Here is a 25,342-nt window from a genome sequence, read left to right on the forward strand (position 1 = left end):
ACGGATAATGGTTTATCCTTTACATCTTTCACCCCATCAAAGTTCTAGTGAGGGTTAAACAAGAGATGGAAAATCCAAGGAAAAAACACAACTTGTTAAAAATCATCACAAAATGAAGTGCTACTTTAAGGGGATATTTAACAGTATTATTTAAAGAACAGCCAGTTTAAAAAGTTTAGTTTTAGAATTTTGCCTTAGAAAAATTGGGATGATAAAGGGTCTTGCATATGAATTAATTCAAAATATAAATTACAACTTGTTGATAGCTTAAGTGCTCTGATAGGTGCTGTGTATAGAAAGAAATAGCTCAGAAGTCAAGACTCAGAGTTAGTATTTAATAAGTCAGAGTTAATTTCTCAAATGTAATCTGGAAGAAATTAATAACTCATATTCTCTGAACATTTTTACTTGAGCTGTTAGGTATTGTAGTAAGTGAAGCTCTTCTTTTGTTGTTGAATTAAACTTTAGTTTAAATATTTTAAGGGTTAACTTTCTACATATTTTAGACATGTCTTACTAGCTAAATTGTTAGCTCATTGAGGGTGGGAACCATATGTTACTCATGTTGTCATTGTTCAACTAAATGTAGGGAGTCAGTGTTTTTTTTTTCTCTCCTGGAAATCCTTTAATATAGCTTACATATTGAACTTGAAGCCTGGATATGCAGACTGTCATCATAATAGAAAAAGTTGTATATCTAGAAAAAAAATTCTTAAATATCTGTGAAGCAGTAAACAGTTTAAGTTGTATGAGAAACTCATAGTCATAATCCCAAAAGAAGTAAAGTTAATTCTTTAAATGGCTAAAACCTTCGCTATGTCCCAAGGTAAACAATTTGTAAACTAGAGTCAATGCTTGAAGTTCAGTGGATCCTGATATTTTATAGAAAGTGTTGGGTGCATGTAAATGTTTATTCTACTATCTTCTTAAAGAGGTTAGTGACCCCCAAATGTTGCCTTTTGTTCCTAGGCGACATTTAGATATTTGTCTCATCTATAGCATCATTTTCATTCTCCCATTCTGTTCAGATTTTATCTTACCTAATTTATTTAATTAAGGTACACATCTGCTAAATTCCGGTGATGAGTTTGGAGGGTTTAATGAAAAGACATTATAAAATTATCATCATTATTTTATGATTACATACTTCATACCACAAAGTATGTAATTTTGAATTGTGCAATTTATCAATAATTTAGGGAACTTGGTGCCTGAACTTTTATTCATTGTGTCTACTTGAATTTTAATATCTCTTCTCCTCCCAAAGGATATTCTTAGGTTCCCTATGTGCTTGGCCCTGTATGGCAAGATTTTCTTGATTTTGAAAAAGAAAGTAATGAGCACCAAAAGCTTTAGAACATGATGTTATTGTGTTAAGGAGCTAAGTAGTGTTATTGGAGAAGCAGTAGACTCTGAGTTTGAATCTTTGCTGTACTCCTTGCTAACTCTATGATTTAGGAAAGTGTTTAACATTTCAGTCTTCATCAGTAAAATGAGGATAATACTACTTATCTCAAAATGAGGTAACATATATAAAGCACCTCATGCAGAACCAACATGTCATAGAAACTTAAAATATTGTATTTATTTCTCCTCTTCTTTTTATTAGTCTTGTCCATATTTTTCTGAAACATAGAATCGAATCTTTCTAATTCTGCTAGTAGTTTATTAGTCTGTAACTTATTGCCATGCAACTTTGCCAAAGTCATCTAGAAGCATCAAGAATTATCAGCCTATTTCAGGGAAATGGTTTCCTTAATTTGAACCAGGTAAAAAGAGATTAAGGAAGCATATTTAGGATTGTTACTTTGAAAAATTGTTATATTTTCATAGTATTTTATATAGCACTTTTAACTTTTCAAAGAACTCTGTTTTCTCATATTATCTTCACAATCAGAAACAGGAGAGAAAAGTTTTCTAGAATATTGGGAACAACTATTTAAGTACTATTTTTTTTTTTCTTACCTTGCTAGAAGTTGTTCCTCAACAGAAAACTAATGAGAACCCCTACTGTAGAAAATATAGTGAATGGCTTTCTAGTTCACTCTTGCTTCATTCCATGTGCTTTCTTGGGCACATCATTTTTACCTCGCTATTCTTTGTTAATTTTATTTATAAAGTTAGAGGGTGGAGTCTGTGACATCTAAAGTTTTTTCACTTCTAAAATTCTATGAGTGTATTTTATTTTTATGGTTGATCATGATATAATTGTAGCAGTTTAATTAAAATCTCTCCACATGCAGTATCATTGCATCTATGACTCAGAATAGTAAGGGTATTTTAAAATTTCCTTTTATACGTTTGTTTTCAATATTATAAGGATGAGATGTTTAACATATTGGGTTTTTCTTCTTCCATCCATGCCACATGCATTAAATAAATGGCAGTCGGCAGACCACAGGGCAGCTTGGGACTCCCAGCAGGCAAATCCCCACCATTTGAGAGCTCACCTTGCAGCAGACAGACATGGTGGCTCGGTACAGGTATTTTCTGATTTTTGCATGAGTGATTACTTCCCAAATTTATACCACTAACCCTTTTTTGGAACTCGTGGCATGATTTCATATCCTAATGAAAAACTTGTTGCTGAACTCTCCATAATTCTGTTCCTTTGTATTTAACCAAAAAGCAAAATTAACATGGTCTAGGAAGACCACAGAGATACTGAGATTTTGCCTTTGTCCATTTTTGTAAGTGCATACGACAGGTTAGAGAAACAAACTGCATTACTTAAAATATGTGCTAAACTTGAGTTTTCAACAATAAGTTCAGTCTTTTTAAGTAGCTTTAGATAATAGAACATTTTTAATCTTTTTCCTTTTATTGACATGTCTCCTTCAAACTCTAGTCAGTTAAGTAGATATCTAATTTTTTCATCCTAAATATTCAGAATGTACTTTCTGATTAATTAGTCAAATAAACATACCCCTAAATTTTTTTATAATGGTATATTTTGTTTGTACTTGTAGAGAATATCAGATGGAGAAGATAATTTCAAGGACAAGTATTTATTAAACATTCTCAATTTTCTGGATATTTACGAACATTTAAAGCAGTCTCATTTTTTTGATGTGTTTTCGTTCCCTTTCCTATACACTTAGAGATAGCTACAATGTTCTATCCTCTCATGCCCTCTAAGTTTTAGACTTTTGTGTATATTATAGAAATGGGGAAAGATTACTGAGTCTCTTAGTTCTTTTAAAATGTTGGGTTAAGGTAATCTAAATGCTGTTTTCAAGTAATTGAGATCATAAATGATATTTCAATCTACTTTAATATAGAACCTTGTAAAATTTTTTGAATTTTTCCTCTACATATTTCCATTTGAAATACACACACACACACACACACACACACACACACATCCTTCCTACTGAATCTTTGCGATGGATTTTATTCTTTCTTGATTTGAATTTTAAAGTTTAGTTCTTGATTAAATCGTATAAGTTCTCATGTTTTTCTCACCATTAAATTTTAGAGGTAACTTAAATTTTATAACCAGTATTTTTATAGGAGTTTGTAGTCTATGGAACTTTTAGTTATATGTAATAGAGGTATTTGAGTAGTTTTTGTTTTATTAAAGTATATTTTATTGATTTTTTACAGAGAGGAAGGGAGAGAGATAGTTAGAAACATTAATGAGAGAGAAACATCTATCAGCTGCCTCCTGCATACCCCCCACTGGATATGTGCCCGCGACCAAGATACATGCCCTTGACCGGAATCGAACCTGGGACCTTTGTGTCTGACACTCTGTCCACTGAGCCAAACTGGTTAGGGCAGTAGTTCTATAAAAGTTTAGAAAGAGGGACTCAGAGGCAAGGATGCCTGAATTGTAAAATTTTTAATGATCTCAGTTCATACAATTGGAAAAGTTAATTGAACAAATTATATTTAACTTGCATAACTCAAGCTGGGTTGTGTATGTTCCTGTATACATTCGCATGTCTTTTAAGTGTTGTATGTTATAGCAAGCATTTACTGAATACTCAAGGAAGTCTGCCACAGAAAGCAAATGGGTTTGATTATATTGGCTCTCACTTCAGTTACTTATATTCTATTTTTTTCACATGTTTTCAAAGACATATTTGAACTCTGCTCATTTCTCATAATCCCTTTAAAACTGTTCTGCCTGTAGAGCCCATATCTGGCTTCATTCTAATATTGAATAAGTGATCAGTTTTACTTGGAGGAATTTTAGTAACATATAGGTAAAAACCATAAATTTTATACTATTTTCATTAACTTCCTTAATATATTGAGTTGCTCTCAATGTGGCACCACTAAGTTGGTTCCAATTGACATGCAAAATTAAAACATCATTTTGACCTACAGAAAGATTCTTAGATATTCTTTATTACAGATGTGTTTTTCATAGGAACTGAATCTTGGAATCTAAATTTAAGCTCCTTGTCTTTCTAGAATTATTATATAAATGGTGGGGCAAAAATGGGTTTACAGTTCCTATGGAAAATAGTACAATAATTAATAAATAATAAAACAAGAATAAACTGTTTGCATACTCACAACTGTAAACCTACTTTTGCTACACCCTGTGTAGTATGGATCAGACATATAGCTTACCAAGTTCATTTCATTGTGGTTCAGAGCACAAGTTCTGGAGTCAGATTTGAGTTCAAATTCTGTGCCTTAGGTTATTTTTAAAAAGTAGTTAGCATAGAGGCAGGGGCTTAGGCAGTGCAAAAGAGTAGAATAATCTATTGCTTTACAAATTAAGAAACTTGACTAATTCATCTCTAGGAAGCAAAGTGTAGAGGTTCAGCCAAAAGAAAGCATTGTCAAATGCTATCTCTTGAGTGAGACCATGCTAATTCACTGACCAGAAGGATACGGCCATATATCTAACTAGAGGCCCGCTGCACGAAGTTTGTGCATGGGGGGAGTATCCCTCAGCCCAGCCTGTACCCTCTTCAATCTGGGACCTCTTGAGGGATGTCCAACCGCCCCCGATCGGGCCTAAATGGGTGGTTGGACATCCCTCTCACAATCCAGGACTGCTGGCTCCCAACCGCTCGCATGCCTCTGCCTGATTGCCCCTAACTGCTTCTGCCTGCCAGCCTGATCACCCCCTCACCAATCCACTGCCAGCCTGATCGACGTGTAACTGCTCCCAGGCCAGCCCAATTGCCCCTAACTGCCCTCCCCTGCTGACTTGATCACCCCTAACTGCCCTCCGTTGCCAGTATGGTCACCCCTAACTATCCTCCCCTGCAGGCCTGATTGCCCCCAAATACTCTCCCCTGCTGGTCTGGTCACCCCTAACTGCCCTCTCTGTCAGTCTGATCTCCCCAAATTGCCCTCCACTGCAGGCCTAGTCCTCCTCAACTTCCTTGCCCTATTGTCCTGGTCCCCCTCAACTGCCCTTCTCTGCTGGCCTGATTGCCCCCAACTGTCCTTCCCTGCAGGCTTGCTCCCCGCCCCCCCCCCCCCCCCAACTGTTCTCCACTGCAGGCCTGGTCCCCTCACAACTGACCTCCCCTGCAAGCCTGGTTTCCCCCCAAATGCCCTCCCCTGTCAGCCATCTTGTGGTGGCCATCTTGTGTCCACATGGGAGCAGCCGTCTTTGACCACATGGGGGCGGCCATCCTTTATCTTGGAGTGACAGTCAATTTACATATTACTCTTTTTTGAGTTAGGATAATTTTTCCCACTCAAGAGACTAAGAATACTATTCAGATATCTAAAGACTTTAATATGAATCTGTCTTGGCTTGTATGTGTTATGGAGAAGCTCCTAGAGGAATCAAATGTGTCCCTCTCTGTTCTCCTTAGAATCATGGGTAATTAATATTGCTGAAAAAATTAGACCTACCACTTTAAGTTTCTGTCCATTCATTATTTAGCAAATATCCTATCTAATACAAGAGTAATATGCAAATTAACCATCACTCCACTACATTTACAAGCCACACCCACCAGCCAACCAGGAGCAACTATGCAAATTAATCCAACCAAGATGACTGCAGCCACAGAGAGAGCAGGAGACTTGGGTTTCCCTGGCAATGGAGGAAGCCACGGTTTCTGCACACTCTGGCATGCCCAGGCCTCCACTCAAGGCTACAAAGTTTCAATTATAGAAGATAAATAAATCCCAGATACCAGGGCCTCTGTTTGGGTCCCCGGAGGGGCATGGCTGGCCTGCAAACTACCACAGGCCCCTCGCCCAGGCCGTTGCACACCCCAAGAGAACCCCTACCCTGATCCAGGACACCCTTTAGGGCAAACCAGCTGACCTCCTCCCATGCACCAGGCCTCTATCCTATCTAATAAAAGAGTAATATGCAAATTGATCATCACTCCAACACACAAGATGGCTGCCCCATCTGGCTGCCCCCATGTGGATACAGATGGCCACCACAAAATGGCCAGCAGGGGAGGGCAGTTGAGAGGGACCAGACCTGCAAGGGAGGGCAGTTGTGTGTGATCAGGCCAGCAGGGAGGGCAATTGGGAGGGACCAGTCCTCCAAGGGAGGGCAGTTGGGTGTGATCAAGCCTGCAGGGGAAGGCAGGTAGGGGTGACATGCTGACAGGGGAGGGAAGTTGGGGGTGTCTGGGCCTGCAGGGAAGGGCACTTGGAGTGCCAAGCCTGTAGGGGAGGGCAGTTAAGGGCAAACAGGCTGGCAAGTGAGCAGTTAAGACAGGGCAAACAGCCTGGCAGGTAAGCAGTTAGGCATCAATCAGGCTAGCAGGGGGGCAGTTAGGCATCAATCAGGCTGGCAGCAGATGGTTAGGGGGTGATCAGGCTGGCAGGCAGAAGCAGTTAGGGACAATCAGGAAAGCAGGCAGGCGAGCAGTTGGGAGCCAGCAGTCCTTGGGTGTGAGAGGGATGTCTGACTGTCCGTTTAGGCCCGATCCTACTGGGCCTGGTCTCCCCCAACTGTCCTACTAGGATTGAGCCTAAATGGGTAGTCAGACATCCCTCGAGGGATCCCAGATTGGAGACAGTGCAGGCTGGGCTGAGGGACAACCCCCCTGTGCATGAATTTCGTGCACTGGGCCTCTAGTATACATATAAATTTCTACTAGGGTCTTGGCACTGTGCTGGATTCTTTAAATAAAAGGAGGAATGACAGATTTATGGTACCTATCTTTGGAACTTTTAGTCAGTAGAGGAGTCTAATAAATAAGCAAGCATAAGTGGAGAAAATTTAAGGGGGAGAGAGAGAGAGAAATTGAAGAACTAAATAAAATTCAGTCAAGCTAGTATGTTTTGAGAAAGGAGACTGAGAAGTAGGCAGAAGACAAGTCATGAAGGCTCCTAACAGGTCTTGTTATTTAATTTGGATTTTATTCTGAGGATATTGGGTAACCATAAGGAGAATTAGATAGGGAACCAACTTGATTATATAGTATTCTCTAGAGATTTCTGTTACTAGAGACTAGATTGAAGGGACACAGTGTAAGACAGGGACACAGCTATCAAGTCTGTAGCTGAGGGAAAACAAAGGGTAGTGGAAATAAGAAGAAATAAAAGCATGTGAAAGATAATTAGAAGACAGAATGCAGTTGGATGTGGAGGTTGGGAGAAAGGTAGTGCTCAATTATTCTTTTTTGATATGTTTCTACCTGCCAAATCAGGATCTCCAAAATTAGGATTTAAAGGGTACAACTGGCAGCAACTATTGCTAACTTCTAATTCTACTGTAGCACAACTCCACTGAGCTCAAAGCTTATTGAAAACCTGATCCTATAAAGCTGAGAGGTAATTACAAGCAGAGGAAAGAAGACAAATATTAAGGACACTATCTACTGAAAAAATACTTTACATGGTATGGCATACTTCCTGATTGTTTGGAACTCTATAGTTGTGCAGCCTTTGATTTGCATTTAAGGAGTAATGTGACTCTGAGCACTTGGGAAAAACGAAGATAATGGTGCCAGTGTGCTGGGCAGCCAGGCACTGTTGAAGAAAAGAAAAGAATAACGTGAATAAACAGTTTGATATTTTAATCAGTATATCTTCAGGCACAAAAACAGGTGATGGTAATGTATATTGAAATAGTAAGAAAACATATGTAGTTAAAAGTCAGAGCAGTATTAGATGTTTTATGTCAGTTCTTTATTATGATAATTGTTAATAGTGAGCTTTCTAAAACTTCAAGTAAAGTTTCAGTTTTCTCTATCAAATCTGAACAATCATATTTTTCTATTCAGAGTTTCCTGGGGTACTAAAATCTTCAAAAGAGAGGTAGTGATAGGAGAGAATAATAGTCTCTCATTATTTAGGGGGAAACATTCCAAAACCCCAGGGATGTTTAAAACTGAGATAATATTGAACCCTATATATACACTATATTTTCCTATACATAAAGGTCTATGATAAAGTTTAATTTATAATAGGCACAGTAAAAAATTAACAACATAACTAATAAAATAGGACAGTTATACTGTAATAAAATGTCATGTGAATGTCATCTCTCTCAAAATATTGCATTGTACTGAACTCATCTTTTCACTTAAAAGAAGCACTTTACAACTTCTCTTTGCCATGTCCAAATTGCCAGCATCCATTATTAAGTAAAATAAGGGTTACTTGAACACAGCATTGTGATATTACGACAGCTATCGTATATGGGTAAGGAATACACTGTGGATACGCTGGAAAAAGGGTGGTTCACTGCCTACCGTGTTTCCCCGAAAATAAGACATCCTCCGAAAATAAGACCTAGCAAATGGAAAGATAAGACATCCCATGAAAATAAGACCTAGCACAACTTTGGGAGAAAAAATTAAGACACTGTCTTATTTTCGGGGAAACAGGGTAGTTAGTACAGAACAGCACAAGATTTTATGCTACTTAGGATGGCAAGCAATTTGAAACTCTGAATAGTTTTATTTCTGGAATTTTCTATTTAATATTTTCAGACCTTGGTAACTGAAATGGTGGAAAGCAAAACCGAGGATAAGGTGAGATTACTGTAGTTACAGCTTTTATTACATAAGTAATTTCCAGCTCTTCTCTATTAGATTTAGGTTAGGAAATTTTTTGTCTAGTAATCATTGGGGTAAATCAGCATTACCAATTTATGTTGATATTTTTTATAGTAACATTTACAGTAACATCTTGAAAGACAGGAATACTAAAAGAATATTGTGTTCTGCTTAATTCTTCCATAAGTGAAAATTACACTGGAAATCTGTTTGGTTTATATTTGTTGAAAAACAGTGAGAATGTCCTATGCCTTCAGGTTATCAGTTAGAATATGAAGAATTTCAATTATAACTCTAGCTATAGTTTTTAAAATATTATGTTGCCATCTTTCATTTATTTATAAAAAAAATAGTTCCATTATTTATTTACCACAAATAAAGGTCAGGAATTGTCTTTCTTTTAATTATTTTTTACTGTTTCATTTTATTACTGCTGAGTATGTGCTCCATGTGAGTGATGTTGGTGCATTCTGACTTACGGTGAAAATATGCGTTACGTCATGTTGTACAGTGAGTTCTCAGGATCTCCGACGTAACCCGAGGACCTACTGTATATAAGAAAGTTGGTTTTGTATAGTACATGTGCACCCTAGGTCAGGTTTGATAAACTCTTTGGAAATTACTCTAGTTTACCAGAAATGCAAATTTAACTAGGTGTCCTATATTTTATTTGACATCCCCTACCTTAGACAGATTTGCTAACTCAATGCTTCTTCAACAAGCTAGTTTATAGATAGACTAGAGGCCCTTAGCTTGGCCTGCCCCCTCTCCCAGTCTAGGAGCCCTGAGAGTTAGAAGGTGATGCCCCATCACACCTCGGCTTTGATTACCTGAGCCTCAAGACAGCCCTGGGCAGCTGGGCAGCCACCATCTGAGGCTTGCCTGTGCCTTGGGTGACCCTAGGCAGCTGGGCAGCTGACATCTGAGGTTTGCCTGTGCCTTGGGCCAGCCCTGGATGGCTGGGGGGCCGAGGGGGATGGGGGCTCTGGAGGCAGGCGTATGGAGTAGCTGGGCCCGCCTGGGGGCAGGCTCGGCCTTGCTGCATGCCTGTTGTCCTAGCAGGACTGAGGGGATTGCCGTCTTGTGGCTGTGGGCACTACCATCTTTGATGGTGTGACAGTCAATTAGCATATTCCCTCCTTATTGGCTGTGGGTACCACCACCTTTGCAAGGCATGAGGGTCAATTAGCACATTTCCTCTTTATTAGGATGACTTTATTTGTTTATTTATATTTTTATTGATTTCAAAGAGGAAGGGATGAGAGAGATAGAAACATCACTGATCAGTGAGAATCATTGATTGGCTGCCTTCTGCACGCCCCTACTGGAGATTGTACTTGCAACCTGGGCATATGCACCTGACTAGAATTGAACCTGGGACTCTTCAGTCTGCAGGCTGACACTCTATCCAGTGAGCCAAACCGGTTAGGGCTGTGGTTGGCAAACTTCAGCCCGCGAGCTGCATGTGGCTCTTTGGCCCCTTGAGTGTGGCTCTTCCACAAAATACCACGACCTGGGCAAGTCTATTTTGAAGAAGTGGCGTTAGAAGAAGTTTAAGTTTAAAAAATTTGGCTCTCAAAAGAAATTTCAATCATTGTACTGTTGATATTTGGCTCTATTGATTAATGAGTTTGCCGACCACTGGGCTAAGGAAATAGATGACTTTTAGAAAAAACTGAGTTCATAAGTAAATTATATAATGTTTTAATATTTCTAATACATATTTTTGGGTAGATGAAAATCTTGTTAAATAATATATTGAGCCTGTATTGATCACTTGGTAATCACATGTTTACAAGAACTCAAATCGAATTAGGAAGATACTATAATGATTTGTATGAATTCATTATATTTGAAAAGTATATTAGTTGGCCTTTTCCAGTCATTGACTACACAGATACCATGTGTTATCTTTGATTGTACTCATAGTCTGTGAGAATGACTTCTTTTGGAAATAGATTGGGCAGGCAGCCATAAAGTGAATCATCATTTACCTCCACACTTAGCTGCAGGTTGTTTCCCCACCCCCTTCCCTTAAACTCTGATGTTCTAATAGGAAGACTGCAGCCTGGTTGCCTTTTTTTTTTTTTTTTTTTTTTAATTTTTTTAATTTTTTTTTTTTTTAAATCTCTTAAGAACTGCACCAAGTTTCTTATCAGAGTGGGAATATCAGAGAAAATTTGAGAACAAGAACAAAAAAACTCTGTAAGATACCTGAATCATTTTTTCAAATGTCAAACCTCAAATACTACTGTCATTTTTATATAAACTTTCATTAGGGAAATCAGCCTGATGAACACTAATGTTTTAGAGACTTTTATGTTCTAGTTTGAGTTAAAATTCTAGAAATGTCACTTAACTGGAATAATTTTTGAATTTGGCTTATAAAAATAATTTGTACATATTTGTTTGATTGCTTGTTTGATTTAGGTTTCTAGGAAATATGATGACACATCATTATATACTAGAGGCCCAGTGCACAAAATTTGAGCATGGATAGGGTCCTTAGGCCTGGCTGGCAATCAGGGCTGATCTGTGGGGCAACCAGTGGGATGATGGGGGACCCCCCTGCTGACACCTGCCGTGGCTGGCTTGGAGCCTGTGGGCTGGGGGCAGCTCCTGTGTTGAGCATCTGCCCCCTGGTGATCAGTGCATGTTATAGTGACTGGTCATTCTGCCGTTCGGTTGAAAGCCTAATATGCAAACTGACCAAATGGCAGACTTAGCAACGAAATGACTGGTGGAACGACTGGTCACTATGACACACACGGACCACCAGGGGGCAGACGCTCAACGCAGAAGCTGTCCCCTGGTTGTCAGTGCGCTCCCACAGGGGTGTGTCGCTCAGCCAGAAGCTGGGCTCACGACTGGTGAGTGGGGCATTGGTGGGAGGAGTGGGCCTAAGCCATCAGTTGGACATCCCCTGAGGGCTCCTAGACTGTGAGGGGGACTCCCCTCCCCCCAACCCCCTGAGTGCACGAATTTTGTGCACTGGGCCTTTAGTTTATAATATTGTCTTGGTTTCTTCTTTGTAAATCCATTTGCCAAAAGACCACTAGTTTGCTTAAGTAAAAACAATTTTGATGCTATGACATACTCACAGGTCACTGGTGTTAAGAAGCCAACTTTATAGGACTTTGTTACCCCATTGAATCTGAACTTCCATAATTCCTGAATTAATCCAGGCATATTGGTTGATTTCTAGTTACTTAAAGTTGGGGAGAGAGGGATCTGTTCTTTACACTAGAAAATGAGTTCCACAACAGCTGGGGGTGTTTGTCTGTCTTGTTAACTATGTTACTCCAATTTCTTAGAACAGTGCCTGGCATGTTGTAGCCTCTGAGTGAGAACCTTTGCATTAGATTTCAGAAATATGGGGTTCTGTAGAAAGTACTCTTAAGTTTAGTCATCAGCTGCACCTCTGGCACCCAGGCCTTTGATAGGTTAGCTTTTTTTTTTTTTCTTTTTTTTTTTTTCTCAAAGAGATTAAAGGGAATCATCAAAGCTGATTCTTAGATTTTGAGCATGGAGGTTTGGGAAGATGGAAACATAGGAAGAGTAGCAAATTCAAGAGGTTATGATAAATTTGGTTTTGGAAATACTGAATTTGAAGTGGCAAATTTTTTCAGGCTCAGGGAATCCTTTATTAGAGGTGATAGTTGAAGTCATCATTATAGGTGAGACTGACAGTAATAATGATGGCCACCAATTATTGAACTCTACTACATGCCAGTCACTGTACTTTATATACTAATTTCATTTTGTCCTTAACCAGCCTTGTTAAATAGATAACTACTTTTTCCAGTTTCATAGTTGAGCACACTGAGGTTTAGCAAGATAGGATATATTCCCCAAGGTCAAATAGCTGATAAGTGGCAGAGTTAGGTTTTGAATCTAGACCCAACTTATTCCAAAGTCTCCAGCTAGTGCCAAGTGATAAAAATGTATAGGAGAATCATTGAACAAAGATCACTGAATATATTTTCTAGGAATCATTGTGCAAGAAGACTTTTAGAGTTCTGGTATAGGGGCGGAATACATTTGCAAGGAGTTAAGGAATAAGTGAATGGGAAAATTTTCTAAAAATTGAAATGGAAATTTAAGACTTGTTTTCAAGAAATTTAGGGGAAGGCAAGAAGTAATACAGGATGGTGAATTTGTAGGACCAAGTAAATTTGGGAGCTTCGTTAACAGTTTTTATCTTGTTTTAGGATTTGCATTTATTTCAACAAATATTTATTGAGTGCCTACTTTATGCCAGGTAGATTAAAGATATATAATAGGAAATAACAAGTTTCTTGCTGTTATAGAGTTTAATTTTTATGGAGGTGGATGTGGTTGTTAAGAAACAAAATCAATCAGAAAAACATCAACATGGATAAATGTTATACAAAGAGTTAAAAATAGAATATAATATGTAAGAGAGTGTCTGCATGGAAGTGTTAGATTGTATGATACAAAGGCCTGTTTTAGAGCCATTATCTGAGGATCTAAAAGATAAGAAGATAGCTAGTAAGTATGAAGGGAATTGAGGCTGTGAGAACAGATACGGTAAGCCCAGGCCTTAGAGTAGGGATAAGCTTGACCATATTAGATGGAGGCTGTTGAGCAAAAGGGGAAAGTTGTATGATGTCAGAGGTAGTCATGGCTCAGATCTTTTATTATAGGGCTGTGTAAATTGGTGTAAAGAGCATGGAACTTTATTCTAAATGAAGTGGGATGTCAGGCACTTGATACATCTTAAAAGGCACACTCTGGCTGTTGTGTAAGAAATACATTAATGGGGGAGGGGATACAAGTAAAAGCAGGAGGCTGGTTAATAGATTTTTGCCTTTTATTCACACAAGAGATATTGTTGGCTTGGACTGAAGTCTTAGTAATAAAGGGGGGAGAACTGCCTAGATTTTGAATGTTATCTCTGGAAGGATACAATAGGACTTGCTGATAAATTAGATACGCCTTTCAGTCAAAGAGAGGAATCATAATGTCTCCTTGATTTGGGGCTTCAACAATTGGGTGAATGAATGGGCATTATGAGAGGGAGACCTGAGCATGATCACACTGAAATGAAGGATTCATTGAAAGAAGCAATATTGAAGTTTACAAGGGACATAATTCATGATGAAGCAAGGTACCAAAAGAGTGAGCATATAAGAAGGAATGGATTAAGAGAGAAATGTAGGATTTAGTTTAAAAATCGGAAGGAAGGAGACAGAGGACAGAAATTTCAAATGAAAAGGAAGCTGAAAAGCAAATATTGGAAAACCTTGACCTTTACTAAAATGCTAGGCCTATTACCGTGTTCACTTATGAACAACTACATATTGTTTTATGTTCCTCATATTAACTTTCTAATTAAAGTATTGTATGCATAATTATGTTTATCATTGTATAACCTGTTACTTTGCACATATGTAACTTTGTTTGTTTGTTTTTGCAGGTTGTAAGTTCTACAAATGGAGAGTTAAACACAGATGACCCTACTGCAGGACGTTCAAATGCACCCATCACAGCCCCTACGGAAGTAGAAGTGATGGATGAAACCAAGTATGTGTTCGTTTTGCTTGTTTGAGTAACTTTTTGTTCTGAAACTATGCATGTCTAACATTGATAGTCATGTACAGTTATTTCAGGAATAGTTTTTCAAGGAATAGGTGCCTATAAAATAAGTGATATGTTTATTTTAATCCCTTTAGAATTGTGCTATTTCAGTAAATATTTTAATACGAATAGTTATTTAAGAACTATTCTCAAATTCTTATTTAGAATCAATTGCATATTTTTACGAGTGTTGATGCATGAAAATTATTGCTGTATTATAGATTCTCATTTTTCTTTAAGCATAAGAATAAAATTTTTTTAATTTTATAGAATGTTGCATGCATTAATATTAGTTTTAACTTAGTGTTTTGTGAGTTTAAATTATAATGCTACCTGGGAAAAAATTAAGCTTGAAAAACAATATGATAATTTCAATGTGGGCTGTTTCTGATGATCTCTCTCTTTTTCTCTCTCTCTTTTCCTTGTATTTTTTTTTTTTTTTTCCTGTGTGTGTATAGCTGCCAGAAAGTGTTGAACATGTGGTGAGTTCCCAAGTGTAGGCAGGCAGAAATAGCTCCGTTGTCTGTAATTTCGAAGATTTTTAGCACCATGTTGTGTTTTTTAAAAACATACCTTTCAACATAGACATTATAATTTGTAAAAGTTGTTGAAAAGTATTTGATATCATTTACATTAGTTCTTAAAAGCAAGAAATCATTGTTTGAGGAGCTTTTTTGCCTGCTGCAACTTTTGCTTCAAGTAGCATAGATTTGGGTGCATTTTTTAATTGAGTAGATACACCAATCCTGCTTGTGCTTGTGTATTTGTTTTACAACACAGAGGCTTTATTTGCTATTTTAGATAGAAAGACAGGCTTTTGAGATAAGCTTTCTTTTTTCCTGTTTGTGATTATTAAATACACCTAGTAAACCCCTTACCCCAACCTCAATGCTATTACTAAAACAGTATTTCACTTATTAACTAATAATATTGCTATTGTTAACATCTGGTATGCGTTGATAAATTTTGTGATAAACCATAGTTGTTAGAGTGTTATGAAAAATCCTCATATAATTATTTTCTATTAGTTTCAGATATTATAAAAGATAATATTTCTATCAGTTGAGGTCATGTTGAATTTAACAATTGCTGACCTTTGCCTTTAGTTGTTATGCTGTGTCTAAAATGCCCCTCTCGGTTTCAGGACAATTTTTGAGTCAGCCTTGGAGTGAATAAAGAAAGTTGCTTCTTAGATTAATAAATTTTAGAACGTTCTATTCATATCAAAAGCAAACCTTACATAATTTCCAAAATAATTCTCCTTTGCTGGCTGCAAGATGAGGAAATTTATGTGGATATTTCTTTTTCTTTTTTTTCTTTTCTTTTCTTTCTTTCTTTCTTTCTTTTTTTTTTTTTTTTAAAGAATATTTATTGATTTTTAGAGAGAGAAAGGGAGAGAAATGTTGTGAGAGCACATTTATTGGCTGCCTCCAGTATTACTCTCTTCCCCCACTAGGGATCAAATCTGTAACCTGGGCATGTGCCCTGACTAGGAATCAAACTGGCAACCTTTTGGTGCTGGGTTTTATTGATGGTATGACTTGGTTTAGTGGATTGCAGGATATAAATAGTCAACTACATCCTTGTGTATTTTTATGTCAGGAATAAAAACAGCAGTTTATGCTCATGTGTGCAGTCCTAAGTATAGTTAGAAGTAGGGTGGTAGCGTGGCCAATTAGAATGCACAAGTCCTTTGCAATTAGACAGCTTGTAGAACCCTACCACTGCCACTTTGTTACCTTCCTCAGGCATGTTTCTTTTTCTGTCAAATCTCTCTCTCTATATATAAAGCCAGTGACTGTAACAGCCATAATGATCAGTCATTATGACACCCATTGTGGCCAACCACGCAGCCAAATCGGGGGGTGGGGCTGGCTGGCCAACCTCGAGGCCCCTCCCCCCTGCCTGCCTGCTCCTAATCGGACTCTCCCACCCGGATCAAGAGTGGGCCTACAGCCAAATGCCCTCTCCCTTCACCTGGGCCAGTGCTGTCTCTGATCACCATGATAGGCCCGCAGCCCTTCCCCCCTGGTTGGCGCACCCCTGATTGCACCCCCACCCCTATAGGGGGCGAGGCTGGCCAGCCAGCCTCCTGCAGCCCCTCCTTATGCCTCCTCCCAGATTGCCCCCTCACCCCATCAGGGGCAGGGCCAGCCAGCCAACCACCCATGGCCCCTCCCATGGGCCGCTGGTCCCCCAATTGGCATCCCTTACCCCATTTGGGGGTGGGGTCCATTGGCCAATTGCCTGAGGCGCACCTTCCCCCACCGGCCCAGCCCTGATGGGGCCCAGATCAGCCCGATTGGGGCAGGCCAGCTGGCCAACCTCCCGCCATCTCCTCATTCTGACAGGCCCAATCCCTAATTGGTTGCACAAATTCATGCACAAATTCGTTCACGGGGCCTCTAGTGAGGCTAATAATATCTACCTCATAGGACTGAGAAAGTTAAATGTGATAAAACACTGGTATTTTGTCTGGCAGATGGCAGTAGTTATTATCCCCCCGTTTATCTCTTCTCTCCAGTTGCCTGTGGCCTTTCTCATCTGTGCTCTTCCCAGGCTGTACTTCTTCCGTCCTTGTCCCATAGTTTTACTTCCATACTCATGACTCCTCAAACTGGCTGTTTCTGAAACTGGCTGTTTCTCTGTTCACATCTTCCTAGATACCTGCTATCAACCAAAGCTATTTTATATATATATATATATATATATATATATATATATATATATATATACACACATATATATATATATATTTCCCCCCCCCCCATTTATTTCTTCAACAATTACACTGCTTGTATTTCAGAAATATCTGATAAAACGTTTGCCCTTCAGTAGAGTACACACCAGTCAGGAAGTTTGCAGTTGTATTAGCATACATTAGTATATGACTAAATGCTATGGAGAAGATATAAAGAGAAAGATTACTTACTGACAGGATGATCAGAGAATGCTTTATGGAAGGGAATTTGAAGAATGACATTGTAATTGAATTAGTTGAGATGGGTGTGGATGTTTATGGGTTCGGGATTCTTTATGTAGGTGTTGGAAGATGAGAGAAAAAGGAAGTAAGTTGTGGGAAGGTTATTCCTAAAGGAAAGGTTCTAGGTGCTTGGAACATCATGTACCAAGGCCTGTCACACCTTTCACAGTTTGGTCCCTGCCTGGCTTTCCCAGCTCCATTTTTCCATTCTGAAGCCTATAACCTATTGTTCCATTCTGCCATCAATATTCTATTCTCTTTATCCATTTCCCACTTCCTGAAACTTCTTGAATTTCTTACAAACAAGGCTTTTTTCATCTTTAGATCTCCATTGTCTCAAACAGTATGCCTTTATAAATTATTACTAAACTAGAGGCCTAGTGCATGGGATTTGTGCACTGGTGGGGGCAAGGCCTGTGGGGATTGGCCCACTGTGAGAGCGCATTGGCCACCAGGGGACAGCTCCTGTGTTGAGTGTCTGCCCCCTGGTGGTCAGTGCGCATCATAGTGACTGGTCGACTGGTCGGTCATTCTGGTTGTTCGGCCCGTTCGATTGCTGGGCTTTTATTATATAGGATAATTAACTATAAATAATGTGGTTTACCGATACAATGGACGACTAGTTAACAGTATAAAAACTAACATTGGAAACATTATGCTAAGTGGAAGAAGTAGACACAAAGGCCACATATTATGTAATTCCATTTAGATGAAATTCCCAGAAGACGCAGATATATAGAGACAGGAAGCAGACAGTGGATACTAAGGCAGGGAAGAGGAGTGTAGGAGTGGCTGCTAATAGGCAGTGTGGTTTCCTTCGGGTGATGAAAATGTTTTGAAGTTAGATAGTGGTGATTATTGCTGTACTGTTGTAAAAACCACTGAATCGTACATTTTTAAAGGGTAGATTTTATGATATGTGAATTATATCTTACTAAAGCAGTGATTTTAAAAAAATTAATGTCAATCCATCATTTCAGTAAAGCTTTATTCCAGATAGGTTACAGAAAGCTTTAGAACTTTCCTAACCCTTCACTAGTTGAAAACTAAACACATAAACCTTTGCCTTTCCTTTTATGAGGGTTATCCTTACATTTCTACAAGTTTATGATTGCATTCCTCATATTATTAGTCTGTGATTCAGACATGATTTCTTTTTCTAAATTGCAACGTGTGCTTCTCTCTTTCACCATTTTATTATTGGTGAAGGAACTTACTTAGACTTATTTTTCAGAATTTGTTTCTGACTTCCTCTCTTTCTTCTTACCTGTGATTGACAGAGATCCTCTCATTGCATCCCGTTAATTAGAATGAGTCTCATGTTTCCTAGAATAGTACCTCATGGGATAAATATATGGTTTCTGAATGATAGAAAGTATTCTGTTCTACTTGATATAAAGTGAATTCTTCATTAGTAACAAGGTTTTGCCTTTTTTACTGAGAATTTTTTTCAAGGCAGGTAACATAAAGAATAGCACTCTCATCATTCCTTCCAGAAATCAAAACAAGGCTTCCTTTAGTTTAGTTGTCAAATTTTTAAGCAGTATGAAATAATCTTTTTCTTTGTTCCTCTTTCTTTTCCCTTTCTAACATTATTGAGCAGTTATTGTGTGTTTGGTAATATGATTTTGAGGAGAAATCAAGGCCTCCATTAGAGAAGATAGAACTATCCCAATTACTTTTACATGGTGGTTCTGTACTCTGGCTTCATCTCACAGTCTTCTGAGGAGTTTTAACAATCAGATAGTACTTAGGCTGCATTATCAGCATTTCTCATTTAATTGCTCTGTGGTGGGGTCTGGTTACTAGTATTTTTAAAAAACTTCTAAACTAATTCTAAGGAACAGCCATCATTGAGAATCATTGGTCTAGTACAGGGGTTGCAGAATTAGCACTATGTAGGATATAGTGTTGTTGAAGTTCAGAGACTGGGGTACTCACTTCTAGCTGGGAAGATGGAGAGGTCTTCAGTGGTAAAGATATACTTGTACTGGTTCTCAAAGATAAGTATGGCCCTAGCCGATCTGGCTCATTGGATAGAGCGTCGGCCAGGGGACTGAAGGGTCCCAGGCTTGATTGCGGACAAGGGCATGTACTTTGGTTGCAGGCACATCCCCAGTAAGGGAGTGTGCAGGAGTCAGCTGATCAATGCTTCTGTCTCATCAATGTTTCTAACTCTTTCCCTTTCCCTTCCTCTCTGTAAAAAAGTAAAAAACAAATTATTTATATATATATATATATATATATATATATATATATATATATATATATTTATTTATTTATTTATTTTTATTTTTTTTATTTTTAAAGTATGGTTTGGCAAAGTTGATGGGTGGTAGTCAGAGAGAAGAGGTTGAGCAAGGAGTAACCCATGAGGCTATATAATGTGTGAGTGCTTTAATGGGAACTGGAATGGACAAGCTAAGTGTCCAGTCTCAAAGGGACTTAGTGACCAGGTAAAAAATAAATAAATAAATAAATAATTGAACATTATCTTTCTCAGCACAGCAATGAAAGCTGTGCCTTTTAAGCTAAGAAATAGTATAATCAGATTGAACCTTAGGAAATAATTTTTGGCAACAGTTTTGAGGCTTATGTCACTTCCTGGGATTCAGCAGATTGTAGAAAACCTTCCTTTCTTGCACAGTGTAGGCTGCCTGGAAAGGAAGCCTCATGAATGATGAGACTGAGAGGAGAGTGAAAATAGGTTGGAACAAAATTTAAGAGTTGTGCGGACTTACTGCCATAGATTCTGTAGAGACATTGCTGAGATTTCAGAGGAAAGGGTGCCATATATGGTGGGCAAAAGTAGGCTTACAGATGTTTGTATGGAAAATAGTATAGTAATTAATAATAATACAAGAATGAACTCTGTCTTGTGTACTCACAACTATACTCCTTAGATGGCATAATGGAGAGATGGAGACTTAGACTGGGAAGTCCGTTCAAAGGCTCTTAGCAATGATGGGGACACAGTGTTCCAAACTAAGCCAGCATAAGAGAGTGGGACATTTTTGAAAGTCATTTTTGGACTTGAGGGACTAATTGCATGTGGATGGAGAGGAAGAAATTAAAGATGAGGATAGGTGTGCGGGTTTCTAGTTAGTATAGTTGGTGGGTGGTCTTGCTCTCTGATCTAAACTCTTCATGGCTAAACAGTTTATAATTTAAAAATCAAGAGATCCAGAGATATTAAAATGTATCAGATATATATTTTAGGGGAAATGTCCTTTGTCAAGGAATCATGCTATAAAGGGTATTTTCTGTCTTCTCATCAGCTCTGCCCAATGAGCAGAAGTTAGGTTCCAGCATCCTAACTATGGTAGGTTGCCAACAGTCTCTCAGTCAAAGGATGAGCCAGTGAATCACTGTAGGAGGGACTGATAAGAACTTGACATCCAAACAGAGAAACATGCTTCACTTTCTGGGTATATCTGTGAGAAAGAAGTATATGACATAATCTAAGAAAACAAGTCCAATTCTAGATGAAGGAAAAGGCAATGACTAAATAGGAAATGGTGGTGTAATGTCAGTAGCAAAGCCTTGGCCCTTCCAGTATGTTTTCTACATATTTTAGGACTTTGAATCATGATAGTCCCTGTTTCCTACCCAAACAATATTTAAAGCAACAACCTTTGAATCCATTGGGAGCAGGACTTAACATTTATTCCAAAGGATTTAAGAGTAAAGATGTGACTTCAAAGCTTTTAGATTGGCTACCTAATTATTGTGTCTGAATCTGATTTGTGAGAGTATACTGTCTTACGGAAACTGCATAAGGAATAATCAAGAAAGAGCCAAGAAAAAGGGAAGCATTGACAGAACGTGATTTAAATATCTGGTTAGCTTAATCAGCTTCTCTTAGGTGTTATCTGTAATCTAGATCCTAAGAGACTACAAGTGAGGTATGAACTAATGTATAAGAAATTGTAGTCACTGAGCAGCAAGGACAGAAAAGATACTTTAACATTTTAAAGGTGTAAATTTTCTAAGAACAGATAATTGAATTTATTGATAAAAATGACTTGCTCACATCATCTGTGAGAACTAATGTATGTGCTAAATCCTAGAATCTGTTATTATTTACAGCTGTTATTACCAATAACTATTTCCCCCCTTTCCACTGTACCACGTGTTAAAATAACATTGTCTCTTTTTACTCCTTTGCCTGCACTCGTGAACTGGTGGCATGGTGTCCACTCAGTATCTCCAGTGGTCAGCCCCGAGCACCAAGGCCAAGGCCTCATTGGAACTGGAGAAGCAGGAGTGGGGTCTGGGCAGTTGCATCTAGAGAGCAGTGCTTCTTGAAATTCAGACTCCTTTAAGAATATGGTGCAGGCCATTCTTTTCCCAGAAAAACATCCACAGGCACTAAAATCTGCATTGTATGAGTTCTCACTGGGGTACGCAGCCCATGGGTGAAAACTATAGCTTTAGAACATGCTGTATAATTGACCAGATTCTTATTCTAGGAGTTGTGTTTATGAGGCATATCCTTTATTTATTCAGTAATATTTAATGAGTAGCAATTTTGTGCCCATTTGTGAGATGTATCTGTGAGCAAGATCTTATGAAGCTTACATCGATGTGGATGCAGATAATAAAGACATGAGATACATTTAGGTTATTACCACTAAGTACTGACAGGAAAATAAAACAGTCATGTGATAGAGTGATGGTATGGAAACAAAGTGTGTTTTAGGTTCAGTGCTCAGGGACAAGAGATAATTGAGATGATACCTAACTTTTTAATCACAAAGGCTATAAATTAAGTTGTTTTGGTAATATCTTTAAGAAATCAGCCACCAGTTAAATAGCAATTTTTTTTAAATTCTGTTTTGTTTCTATTTGGAATGTATTCATATCATATAAAGCAATGCTGACCTCTGGTGGTTATAAGTTTAATGGCATACCAGCTTTACTTTTGTAAATCTATTTCAAGGGTATACTCTAGTGGGATTTCTTTCCCAAAAATAGATGTCTTCTTTATTTTGCTTTTGAATTTAAAATTCTGTACAATTATAATTAATTTGAAAATCTTATTTAATCTGAAATAAATTTGGGAAATTTTGTTTGTGATCAATAATTCTCACACAGTTGAAGGAAAGGATAGTTAAGAGGTAGGAAGAACTCCATTCTCAGAACTGAAAGGAGATTATAGTACTGGGAAAATAAAGCAAGCAAGGTGAATTGATAACACAAGCATGGAAATCTATGACTTGGACTTACTCGTTAAAACATGTATTACATCAAGTTCCCTATTCCAAAAGTCTTAAGGCACTTTTTAGTGGAATTTTTTTTAAAAGAATGTATTTTGGAATTTCAGTAGCCAGTGACAGTATTTAGAAACAGTGAACATTATTAGCAGACTTTATAAAACAATGAATGAATTTCCATTGAAATCTGACCAATCCTGGGCTCTTCTGTCTTGTGATGAAAATCATCTCGTGTAGTGACCACATATGTTTTCAAGGATTCACTTCTTTAATATCCTAAATATTTGGTTTGTTTCTTCTAACTACCAAATTTTTAATGTTTTGATTTTTACAGTACGGACATGTTCTGACTCTTAACTTTTTAATTGAAAGGTTCTTTTTGCAGTAATGATTTTTATTTTATAGAGAATAATTTGACTTGAATAATTTTTTGTTTTGCTTTTTATTTTTGAAAATTTATATAATTAATTTGAGAAGGTTTTAGGTAGCTAACAGTTACAAATAAATTTGACTTATTTTTCTAAGTCCATGAAAAATTTAATGTACCCAGATTCTTCTTTTATGGTGATAGCTCTCTCTAAGGCCCTTGATTGGGTAATTTATTTCACTTCAATAAAAGTAAAATTCATAAAGATTGATGAGTGCACATATTTGTTGTTGGTAAAGAGTTGAATCTTTACCAATTGATACATACAATACAATATTGAATTATTCACATTTTACAGTCTAGTCTAGGGGTTTCGAACTCAATCAGAGAAGGGGCCAAAATCTAAAATCCAGCCTAAATCTCGGGCCGAATGGTTTACTGAACAGTCATAAACTGACAATGTCATAAACTGACAGCGGAGTGCAGTGATGACAGAGCGGTGCGGGCCACATTGCAAGGCCTGGCGGGCTGGATTTGGCCCGCGGGCCTTGTGTTTGACATATGTGGTCTAGTCATTATGTGTTGTTGGGTGATTGTGCCCCATAGTGATTTCATAATCATGACATATTTCACAATAAAGAGTCTGAAATTAATTTTTAAACATTTTTTATAATATATATTTTTATTGATTTCAGAGAGGAAGGGAGAGGGAGAGAGAGAGATAGAAACATCAATAATGCAAATCATTGATTGGCTTTCTCCTTCATGCTGCCTACTGGGAATCAAGCCCTAACCTGGGCATGTGACCTGACCAGGAATCAAGTCATGACCTCTCATACACCCTCTTCTGAAATTAATTTTTATGATGTGGGTAGAGATATTGTATAATTTAACTGGATAGGGTGGATTTCTGTTTACATTTATTTCACCAAAAAAATATAAAAGTTACCTAGCAGTTACTTCATCTTCCATAATCTTTTGCCAAGTAGGACAGGTGAAGCTACCTGGTCTCTGTTATGTGTAGATTGAAAATGTTGAGTTAATATCCCTTTAGGAAAGGGGCCTGGTAAGAATTATGGGAATATCTTTGTAAGGTCACCATAATGTAGCTTTGAATTGGCAGCATTTTGCTGATGGAATCACCACGTATATACCTGTGATTTTATTACAAAATGTGATTTACACATTTACACACACACACACACACACACACACACACGACTTCAGTGGTGAAACAAAAGGAGCCCCTTTTTATGTAGTGCCTATCATCTTTATATTCCCATAGATTGGATAGATTGAATATTTTTTTTAAGTGTGGGAGAGAAAAACTAGACCTTTATTTGAAAGGAATGCCAGACTTTTTGGGGATATGAGTGTGTGTGTGTATACACACACTTTACCAGCCGATAGCTCAGTATTGAAAATGAAATGTATTTTAATAAACACTGTTTTTATAAATGCTCAAAGTTTGTGTATACACTTTTGAGGACACAATATATATGTGTGTACATATATTCATGTATATGTGAGATATATATATATATATATATATATATATATATATATATATATATACACACACACACACACACACACACACACACACACACACACATATATGTGTGTACAGCAATGTTGATTGCTGACCAGTGATTCTCATTCTCATGGACCTTCAGTTCCTACCAGCCTAGTATTTCCTGACATGGGTTGCATGTGTTTCATCTCATGACTAGGAAAATTTACCATCAGCAAAGGTAGTTCTCTCAGGGATCATCTGTAGATTTTTTTAGCCTAGGAATAAAAAACAGTACAATATTTCCTTCATATACTACAAAACTGAAAAATTTTTCAAATACAAAACTGAATCACATTGATTGTGATATTTTAAATGTTGACTATAATTCTTACCTAAATTAAAATAACACGATACATTTGACCTTCTTTAACCCTTAAAAAATTTAAAAGTGCCAGTGACATTCTTACTCTACTTTGTGTTTTCTCTCTTCCAGTTTGTGTGATGGAAAATGTTTGCTGAAGAGCGTATTTTAGATTTTTCCTTTTTCTTTTTTGCAATTGAAACAAATTCTTAGTGAAAACAAAATCCCCAATATTATCATTATTGTTTTTTTAACAACGATTTCAACAATCATATATAAATACCAGGAAGAAAGGGAGAGAATCCACAAGATGAGTTGTATAAAAGCATGCCAAAGCCAGAGATTAA

At 37.6% G+C, this 25,342-nt stretch overlaps 1 protein-coding gene across 14 annotated transcripts in view; it reads left to right on the forward strand.

The window, feature by feature from the left end:
• CSNK1G3 (casein kinase 1 gamma 3) overlaps positions 1-25,342 on the forward strand; it is a 109,393-nt gene that overhangs the window by 81,073 nt on the left and 2,978 nt on the right. For 3 of the 14 annotated variants that reach the window (XM_084881822.1, XM_084881829.1, XM_084881828.1), the window contains 4 exons: positions 2,388-2,483; positions 8,886-8,927; positions 14,392-14,498; positions 15,011-15,034. In XM_084881822.1, coding sequence (XP_084737948.1) covers positions 2,388-2,483; positions 8,886-8,927; positions 14,392-14,498; positions 15,011-15,034 — 269 coding nt within the window. The remainder of the gene's footprint in view (positions 1-2,387; positions 2,484-8,885; positions 8,928-14,391; positions 14,499-15,010; positions 15,035-25,342) is intronic. The other 11 variants (XM_084881832.1, XM_084881833.1, XM_084881824.1 and 8 more) reach the window with 7 other exon arrangements.

Source organism: Pipistrellus hanaki (assembly GCF_964339955.1).
Source record: "Pipistrellus hanaki genome assembly, chromosome: 4".
In the NCBI taxonomy this organism is placed as follows: Eukaryota; Metazoa; Chordata; class Mammalia; order Chiroptera; family Vespertilionidae; genus Pipistrellus; species Pipistrellus hanaki.